The following is a 9,978-nucleotide window of genomic DNA, read 5'->3' on the forward strand; positions in this document are numbered from 1 at the left end:
CTGCTGGCAGCATCTAGTCCTCCGAGGGTCTCTGTGGTTTGGGCACGTTTGGGGTGGCTTGGTTATGACGCTGTGGCCAGGTTTTGTCCTCTTACACACTGGCATGCTCCGACGCTCCTAGTGAAAGGGAAGGTCTTTACAGAACTCCGCCCAGCACTGTTGAGCGACTGCCTTTCCCACGGACTTTCAGCCGTCCATCAGAGGCTGGCTGGGATAGACTCAACCTTCCACACTGTGTGGCAGCCAGATATGAGTGGGAAACAAGGAGTGCCAAGGCAAGTATTGAAGGAACTCAGCCTTTGGCCAACTCTCATTTTCTTCCGTGAGCAGAATTCCTCAGTGAGCCATTGGCAGGACCGTATTTTTGGCTCTTTACAAAAAAGCGTGGTAACTTTGAGTGATGAGCTTGAGAAGCTGGTAGGAGAGGGAGGAGTGGACACAGACACGGGAACATTAGCGTCCGAGAGCTGACGTGGGGCCCGCCAGCGTCCTGCACAGCCAAGAGGCTTCCATCGCCACCTCTCTGTTCAGACCCATGCGCAGACAGACCCCACCAGAATTTCTAGATCCTTAGGATTCTCTTTAGGGGTCTTCTTCTTTGCCTTCTGGGAATTTCTTGCCCATTAAGAATTTATATACCAAACCTTTTTTGTTTGTTTTCAGGGAGAGGTTGGGTACACTATAGATGAGAAGATGCAGGTAGATAGAAGTAATTATGTAAACACGTATGAGGCAAGACTTACAGGTTTGGAGGCCCAGATTAAGATGCAGAGGAGCATGTGAGGTTGATGATTATATTTTGGGGAGAGTTAATTGATGGAAGGTGAAGGCAGACAAAGAACCGCTGCTTACTGCCTTCTTGAATCCCAATCAGGAATTATGATTAAAGTCGCGGCGAGACAACAGAGGGCTGATGAATTGGTGTCTTTTTTTTTTCTTTCTTTTTTGCCGTCATTCACACTTGATTGACTTCAACCTTTCAAGTGCAAAAGTCTCTCTTTTCCATTATTATTCATAGCCATCTGAGTTTTTCTAATTAAAGTGTATGAAAACAATTACTGATCCGTCGTACTGAGTCTGTTAGAGGGGATGTCTGCCTTACTGTAATGTGTATAAAAAGCCCACAGTTTTCTATAATGATGTGCAGCTGAGGTGTTAGATAATTTTATTCTTTTTTACTCTGTAGGGCTTTTTTTTTTTTCACTTCTCATGATTCATTTTTCATAATTCCTAAAGATCCCAGGAAAGGACTGATCCCGCAGCTACAGCCGAGAAAGGAGGTGTGGGGGGAGTCTTTTTTCCTTTCCCTTTCTCCCCCTCTTGCCCCCAACCTCGTGCTCCCCCTCGGTCGAGGACTGTAAATTAATCGGTGACCTTTCACTCCTTGGATTCCCGCTGGACTCCCCAACCACACTGGTCAGAAATGCTTTCTATTAAAAAGAAAATAGATGGAATGAGTTTGGCAATCTCCGCTCCATTCCTAACGATTCATCCACAGCTAGCCGTAAGCAGCTGCTGGCGAGCTTTGTGTGAGGGTGCAGATGTCTGTGAGAGCAGGGATTCTGTGTCACATTCACCTGCCATGCACCTGCTCTTCGTAAACGCAGCGTTTCTCAGAGCCCTTCTCCGTAGTGCCTGTTGCTTAATTTTTGCACCTACGGGCATCCGGGTTGCTGAGATTATCCTAATACCCTGAAATGTATTGAGGAGTTACCTTTTTGGATTTATGGGGACAGCTGTCTGAGTTTCCTCTAGGAGTGGAACCTACCACGGATGATTCTAGTGAACATGTCAGCAGTGATTTTGAGCAAGGCCAGGATCCTCAAACCATTAAAAATTAATAGTCATTTATTTTAAATATTTTAAATTTTGAACAGTAATCTAGGTGTTCCAATCTTTGTAACAGCAAGTGAAGATACTATCTCAATAGTTGTGTTTGATGGGAAAGTAATGCCTCCAGGTAGGGGCTGGGCGCCATGTAGAAAGGTTAGTGGTGACTGTAAGTTTCTGTTCCTGTAACCTCAGGGTCAGTTTACTTCTCAGGCTGTCATCAAACAGGGAACGATTTCTAATTCATTTGGGAATATCATCGCCAACTACCTTCCCATCCTATAGTAGGCAAAGGGATATTGCTTCTTCTTAAATGAAGAACCTTTTAGCCTTACGTTGGATATTGAGGGCCTCCTATCATGTTAATGGAGGGCAAATGATAACTTGTTTGGACAAGCTTGTGGCCAGATGGCAGGAAAGCCTGGAGAAATAAATGCCGAAAGATCTGACCTTAAATTGTAGCTCTTTTGACCCAGGCTAATTCTGGAGTCGCTGTATTGGGAAACAACAGCCGTGGCCAAGGTGGGGCTGCCCTGTTGTAGAATGTAGGGTGCGGGGCACCCTCTGTGGCTGGGACACTGGCCAGACGTCCCCTCTGATGCTGTGTACCTCAGGCAAAGACCCCAGGAGAAATCCTGACTGAAGCGAGTCATAAGAAATGCTCATCTGCACTTGATCTCAGCTTGTAAAGGGTTACAAAATGTTGTTTCCTGGAGAATCTGCCAGTGTGTCTGCGTGTCCTTATTAGCCTTCCCTTTGTTCCCTTCTCTTCTTCTCACCCTTTCCTTCGCTCTTATTCCCCTCCTCTTCTTGCCTGAATACATTCTGAAAACAGTACTACAATGCTCCCTGCTTCAAGATTACAGTGTACTTTACTAGGTATGATTTAATTAGGGCCCTTATTATGTTTTCAGCAGCTTAAGGTGGGCCTTTCAACTTATCTACCTAATTGGTTGCACAAGAAGTTTCACAGCCCATGACAAAACATTGTCAGTGATCAAAGTCAAAATTCTGCATAAAGGAAAAATATTAATAATAAGATTATTCTTCAAGTGTGCACTGCTAATTATGTCCAGAATGTAACCGTAGAAACGCTTTTGACGGATGTGAGCTTTGTCTAATAAACATGAATCTTCACTGAGCTACGAAAAGTGACACCTCCAGCTTTACACTGGTGAAGGCTAATTTTGCTTATTAAATAATTTTAACACATTTCCCTATTTTGTGTCTCTTTGCTCGCCCTTTGACTCTCCTCGCTTCTCTACCGCTTGCTCTTCAGGTGACTACCCCTGAGATGGCGATGCCCAGCAGCCTGTTCCTCCCAGCGGCTGTTCCAGATCGGGACGGGAACTCCAGTTTGGAGGAGGCAGGAAAGCAGCCTGGTTAGTGTCATTATTCTTGACCCCTGAGAAGAGTAAACAAAATGAAACCTGGGGCCAAAATTTTCATGGAGCAAGAGTGCCAAGAATTCTTTACGATACTCCTAAAAGCTGAACGTAACTTTGCAAGGGATGAGGGGCACCGTTGTCAGCTACTTGATACTCGGGTTCTTGGCGTGTATTTGTGTACACACTTCGTATGGTTTGAAGTGAGAAAAAACCAGGTGAGAACCAGTGGGGTTTTGGTGGACACGTGTCCCCTTAGACTATACAGCCAGGAAGTGACTAACCAGAGAGTCAGCCAGTAGACCCATGACTGACTTACCACCCTAAGCCATCAAATACTCCCTCTCTGAGGACTTAATTATTAGGGACCTGTGGAGCACATGGGTGATCTCAGGGCACTGAATTAGTTGTCTTTCTAGGTGCTATCTATCTATCTATCTATCTGTGCACAGAGCTCTTCTCTGAGACTTCCAGGAGTGCCTTATGGGGGGCAGCGGAGAGGTGCATTTGGAAAGAACACTGTTGTAGGCATAGATGCTGCTGGTGCCCCACGGTGGGTCCTAGCTGGGCGGGGCCTTAGACCTCTGTTTATGAGTCTCTCCTACATCTTTGACACCTTGTCAGCAGCTAAGGTTTAAGTTGGGAAGAGTTACACCACACTGCTGCCCTACCGTGTCTCCCTTGTGATTTTTCCATATTAGGCAGTGTACAGCTGACCCAAAAAAGGGTCAGAATATTTATGGGTGTGATGATCTCACTGTAGAAAAAAGTTTTAATGTGTTTTCATAATTGGCCACTTGAATGTTCTTTGCTTATTGAATAGAGAGGACAGTCAAAAGTCACGTAATAACAAAAGAAATTATTTAATGCCTAAAAATATATACATGTCCCCACATTTCTTATATTACAGTGGATAGCAGTTCTTGCAAATTCCCCACAGCTTAGGACAGCATTAATTCACATATTCTATAATTCAGATCCATGTAAAGGGGGTATCCCTTCAAGCCAGTTCTCGAGAAGTTGAAATGAATATTGTTTAAAAAAGACAGATTTGTGCTATGGTATAGGCCTACTAGCAGTTGAGGCTTTTTGTATTTCCTTTTCTTCCTCTCTATTCCTGTGCACCTGCTTATATAACACGTGCTCTCAGCGGTGTGGGGCTCTGTGGAGAGTGTGTGTCTGCAGGTTGGTTGGGTTTGTCTGCAGGTTGGTTGGGTATTTCCCTCATCATGAGACTCTGTGTTCATGAGGCCTTGCTGGGTAGAGAGCTCTAAGCCTTCTTTATCATTGGGCTTGATTTTTTTTTTTCCAGAAACCTCAGATGATCTGGGAAAGAACATCGTGCCCTCTGCCGGCACAGAACACAGTGGCGATGTGAAACCCTCTCCTGCTGACCCAGGCTCTGTGAGAGAAGATTCAGGCTTCCTGTGCTGGAAGAAGGGGTGCAACCAGGTTTTCAAAACTTCCGCCACTCTCCAGGCGCACTTCAATGAGGTCCACGCCAAGAGGCCTCAGCTGCCCGTGTCGGATCGCCACGTGTACAAGTACCGCTGCAACCAGTGCAGCCTGGCTTTCAAGACCGTGGAAAAGCTGCAGCTCCACTCTCAGTACCACGTGATCAGAGCTGCCACCATGTGCTGTCTCTGTCAGCGCAGTTTCCGAACTTTCCAGGCTCTGAAAAAACACCTCGAGACGAGCCACCTGGAGTTGAGTGAGGCCGACATCCAACAGCTTTATGGTGGCCTTCTGGCCAATGGAGACCTCCTGGCAATGGGAGACCCCACCCTGGCCGAGGACCATACTATAATCGTTGAGGAAGACAAGGAAGAAGAGAGTGACTTGGAGGATAAACAGAGCCCGACGGGCAGTGACTCTGGGTCGGTACAAGAAGACTCGGGCTCAGAGCCAAAGAGAGCTCTACCTTTCAGAAAAGGCCCCAACTTCACCATGGAAAAATTTCTAGACCCTTCTCGCCCTTACAAGTGTACCGTCTGCAAGGAATCTTTCACTCAGAAGAACATCCTGCTAGTGCACTACAATTCTGTCTCCCACCTGCATAAGTTGAAGAGAGCCCTTCAGGAATCGGCAGCTGGTCAGCCAGAACCCACCAGCAGCCCTGACAACAAACCTTTCAAGTGTAACACTTGTAACGTGGCCTATAGCCAGAGCTCCACGCTGGAGATCCATATGAGGTCTGTGTTGCATCAAACCAAGGCCCGGGCAGCCAAGCTGGAGGCTGCAAGTGGCAGCAGCAATGGCACCGCGAACAGCAGCAGCGTCTCCCTGAGCTCCTCCACCCCAAGTCCTGTGAGCACCAGTAACACCTTTACCACCACCAACCCAAGCAGTGCTGGCATTGCTCCAAGCGCCAGCTTACTGAGCCAAGTGCCCACTGAAAGCGGAGGAATGCTGCCCCTGGGGAATCCCAGCGGTGCCAACACCGCTTCCCCTTCAGAGCCCAAGGAAGCCAATCGGAAGAAGCTGGCAGATATGATCACATCCAGGCAGCAGCAGCAGCAGCAAGCACAGACCCTGGCCCAGGCCCAGGCCCAAGTTCAAGCTCACCTGCAGCAGGAGCTGCAGCAGCAGGCGGCCCTGATCCAGTCCCAGCTGTTCAGCCCCACCCTCCTTCCTCACTTCCCCATGGCCACGGAGACCCTGCTGCAGCTGCAGCAGCAGCAGCAGCTCCTCTTCCCCTTCTACATCCCCAGCGCCGAGTTCCAGCTCAGCCCCGAGGTGAGCCTGCCGGTGACGGGCGGGGCGCTGGCGCTGACGGGGGCGGGCCCAGGCTTGCTGGAAGAGCTGAAGGCGCAGGTGCAGGTCCCGCAGCAGGGCCATCAGCAGGTCCTGCAGCAGCAGCAGCAGCAGCAGCAGCAGAGCCAGCTCTCTCTGCCCCAGAGTCACTCTGCCCTCCTACAGCCCAGCCAGCACATCGAGAAGAAAAACAAATTGGTCATCAAAGAAAAGGAAAAAGAAAGCCAGAGAGAGAGGGACGGTGCCGAGGCGGGAGAGGGCAACTCGGGACCAAAGGAATCACTGCCAGATGCCTTGAAGGCCAAAGAGAAGAAAGAATTGGCCCCAGGGGGTAGTTGTGAGCCTTCCATGCTCCCTCCACGCATCGCCTCGGACGCCAGAGGGAACGCCACCAAGGCCTTGCTGGAGAACTTTGGCTTTGAGCTGGTCATTCAGTACAACGAGAACAAGCAGAAGGTACAGAAGAAGAACGGGAAGACCGAGCAGGGGGAGAATCCGGAAAAGCTCGAGTGCGACTCCTGTGGCAAGTTGTTCTCGAACATCTTGATTTTAAAGAGTCATCAAGAGCATGTTCACCAGAATTACTTTCCCTTTAAACAGCTGGAGAGGTTTGCCAGACAGTACCGAGAGCACTATGACAAGCTGTACCCCTTGAGGCCGCAGACCCCCGAGCCGCCGCCGCCGCCGCCCCCGCCGCCACCCCCGCTTCCGGCAGCGCCGCCCCAGCCGGCCTCCACACCAGCCATCCCTGTGTCAGCGCCACCCATCACCTCGCCCACGATTGCGCCGGCCCAGCCGTCCGTGCCGCTCACCCAGCTCTCCGTGCCCATGGAGCTGCCCATCTTCTCGCCGCTGATGATGCAGACGATGCCGCTGCAGACCTTGCCGGCCCAGCTGCCCCCTCAGCTTGGACCTGTGGAGCCTCTGCCTGCGGACCTGGCCCAGCTCTACCAGCATCAGCTCAATCCAAGTCTGCTCCAGCAGCAGAATAAGAGGCCTCGCACCAGGATCACGGATGACCAGCTCCGAGTCCTGCGGCAATATTTTGACATTAACAACTCCCCCAGTGAAGAGCAGATCAAAGAGATGGCAGACAAGTCCGGGTTGCCCCAGAAAGTGATCAAGCACTGGTTCAGAAACACTCTCTTCAAAGAGCGGCAGCGTAACAAGGACTCCCCTTACAACTTCAGCAACCCTCCCATCACCAGCCTGGAGGAGCTCAAGATCGACTCGCGGCCCCCTTCGCCAGAACCTCAGAAGCAGGAGTACTGGGGGAGCAAGAGGTCTTCAAGAACAAGATTTACTGACTACCAGCTGAGGGTCCTGCAGGACTTCTTTGATGCCAATGCTTACCCCAAGGACGATGAATTTGAGCAACTCTCTAATTTACTGAACCTTCCAACCCGAGTCATAGTGGTCTGGTTTCAAAATGCCCGACAGAAGGCCAGGAAAAATTACGAGAATCAGGGAGAGGGCAAAGACGGAGAGCGGCGGGAACTTACAAATGATAGGTATATTCGAACGAGCAACTTGAACTACCAGTGCAAAAAATGTAGCCTGGTGTTTCAGCGCATCTTTGATCTCATCAAGCACCAGAAGAAGCTGTGTTACAAGGATGAGGATGAGGAGGGGCAGGATGACAGCCAAAACGAGGATTCCATGGACGCCATGGAAATCCTGACGCCCACCAGCTCCTCGTGCAGCACCCCGATGCCCTCCCAGGCTTACAGCACCCCAGCACCAACGGCCAGTACAGCTTCCGCTGCTTTCTTGCAGCTTACATCAGAGGCTGACGAACTGGCCACCTTCAGTTCAAAACCAGAGGCGAGTGATGAGAAACCAAAGCAGGCTGAACCTCCCAGTGCCCAGCCAAACCAGACCCAAGAAAAGCAAGGACCACCAAAGGCAGAGCTGCAGCTGCAAGAGCAGCCCGAGCAGAAGACAAATGCAGCCCAGCAAAAGCTCCCGCAGCTGACGTCCCCCGCTCCGTTGCCCCAGCCTCCCCCGCAAGCGCCGCCCCCTCAGTGCCCCTTACCCCAGTCGAGCCCCAGTCCCTCCCAGCTCTCCCACCTGCCCCTGAAGCCCCTCCACACGTCAACTCCTCAGCAGCTGGCCAGCCTACCTCCTCAGCTAATCCCCTACCAGTGCGAGCAGTGCAAGCTGGCGTTTCCGTCGTTCGAGCACTGGCAGGAGCACCAGCAGCTTCACTTCCTGAGCGCACAGAACCAGTTCCTCCACCCCCAGTTTCTGGACAGGTCCCTGGATATGCCTTTCATGCTGTTTGACCCTAGTAACCCACTGCTGGCAAGCCAGCTGCTCTCTGGGGCCATACCTCAGATTCCGGCAAGCTCGGCCACTTCCCCTTCAACTCCCACCTCCACGATGAACACTCTGAAGAGGAAGCTGGAGGAAAAGGCCAGTGCCAGCCCTGGAGAGAATGACAGTGGGACGGGAGGAGAAGAACCTCAGAGAGACAAGCGTTTGAGGACAACTATCACACCAGAACAGCTAGAAATTCTCTACCAAAAGTATCTCTTGGACTCCAATCCAACTCGAAAGATGTTGGATCACATTGCGCATGAGGTGGGTTTGAAGAAACGCGTGGTACAAGTCTGGTTTCAGAACACCCGAGCCCGGGAACGGAAAGGACAGTTCAGGGCTGTGGGCCCAGCCCAGGCCCACAGGAGATGCCCTTTTTGCAGAGCGCTCTTCAAAGCCAAGACTGCCCTGGAGGCTCATATCCGGTCCCGTCATTGGCATGAAGCCAAGAGAGCTGGCTACAACCTAACTCTGTCTGCCATGCTCTTAGACTGCGATGGGGGACTCCAGATGAAAGGAGATATTTTTGATGGAACTAGCTTTTCCCACCTACCCCCAAGCAGTAGTGATGCCCAAGGTGTTCCCCTCTCACCTGTGAGCAAGACCATGGAGTTGTCTCCTAGAACTCTTCTTAGCCCTTCTTCCATCAAGGTGGAAGGGATTGAAGACTTTGAAAGCCCTTCCATGTCCTCAGTTAATCTAAACTTTGACCAAACTAAGCTGGACAACGACGACTGTTCCTCAGTCAACACAGCGATCACAGATACCACTACTGGAGACGAGGGCAATGCGGATAACGACAGTGCGACGGGAATAGCAACTGAAATCAAATCCTCTTCCGCGCCCAGTGAAGGGTTGACCAAAGCGGCCATGATGGCAATGTCCGAGTATGAAGATCGGTTGTCATCCGGTCTGGTCAGCCCAGCCCCGAGCTTTTACAGCAAGGAATATGACAATGAAGGTACAGTGGACTACAGTGAAACCTCGAGCCTTGCAGACCCCTGCTCCCCAAGCCCTGGTGCAAGTGGGTCAGCAGGCAAATCTGGAGACAGTGGGGATAGGCCCGGGCAGAAACGTTTTCGCACTCAGATGACCAATCTGCAGCTGAAGGTCCTCAAGTCATGCTTTAATGACTACAGGACACCCACCATGCTAGAGTGTGAAGTCCTGGGCAATGACATTGGACTGCCAAAGAGAGTGGTTCAGGTCTGGTTCCAGAATGCCCGGGCAAAAGAAAAGAAGTCCAAGTTAAGCATGGCCAAGCATTTTGGTATAAACCAAACAAGTTACGAGGGACCCAAAACAGAGTGCACTTTGTGTGGCATCAAGTACAGCGCTCGGCTGTCTGTACGTGACCATATCTTTTCCCAACAGCATATCTCCAAAGTTAAAGACACCATTGGAAGCCAGTTGGACAAGGAGAAAGAATACTTTGACCCAGCCACTGTACGTCAGCTGATGGCTCAACAAGAGTTGGACCGGATCAAAAAGGCCAATGAGGTCCTCGGACTGGCAGCACAGCAGCAAGGGATGTTTGACAGCGCCCCTCTTCAGGCTCTCAACCTTCCGACAGCATATCCGGCCATCCAGGGCATTCCGCCCGTGTTGCTCCCCGGCCTCAACAGCCCCTCCTTGCCCGGCTTTACTCCATCCAACACAGGTGGGTTCTGCTCTTGGTGACTCTCCCAGT

General features: G+C 50.9%; 1 protein-coding gene across 3 annotated transcripts in view; it reads left to right on the forward strand.

Moving 5' to 3' along the window:
* ZFHX3 (zinc finger homeobox 3) overlaps positions 1-9,978 on the forward strand; it is a 428,452-nt gene that overhangs the window by 404,973 nt on the left and 13,501 nt on the right. For all 3 annotated transcript variants that reach the window (XM_082436143.1, XM_082436142.1, XM_082436141.1), the window contains 2 exons: positions 3,110-3,212; positions 4,528-9,948. In XM_082436143.1, the coding sequence (XP_082292269.1) occupies positions 3,110-3,212; positions 4,528-9,948 (5,524 nt within the window). The remainder of the gene's footprint in view (positions 1-3,109; positions 3,213-4,527; positions 9,949-9,978) is intronic.

The sequence above is a fragment of the Balaenoptera physalus genome, assembly GCF_965194825.1.
Source record: "Balaenoptera physalus genome assembly, chromosome: 19".
NCBI classification, from domain to species: Eukaryota; Metazoa; Chordata; class Mammalia; order Artiodactyla; family Balaenopteridae; genus Balaenoptera; species Balaenoptera physalus.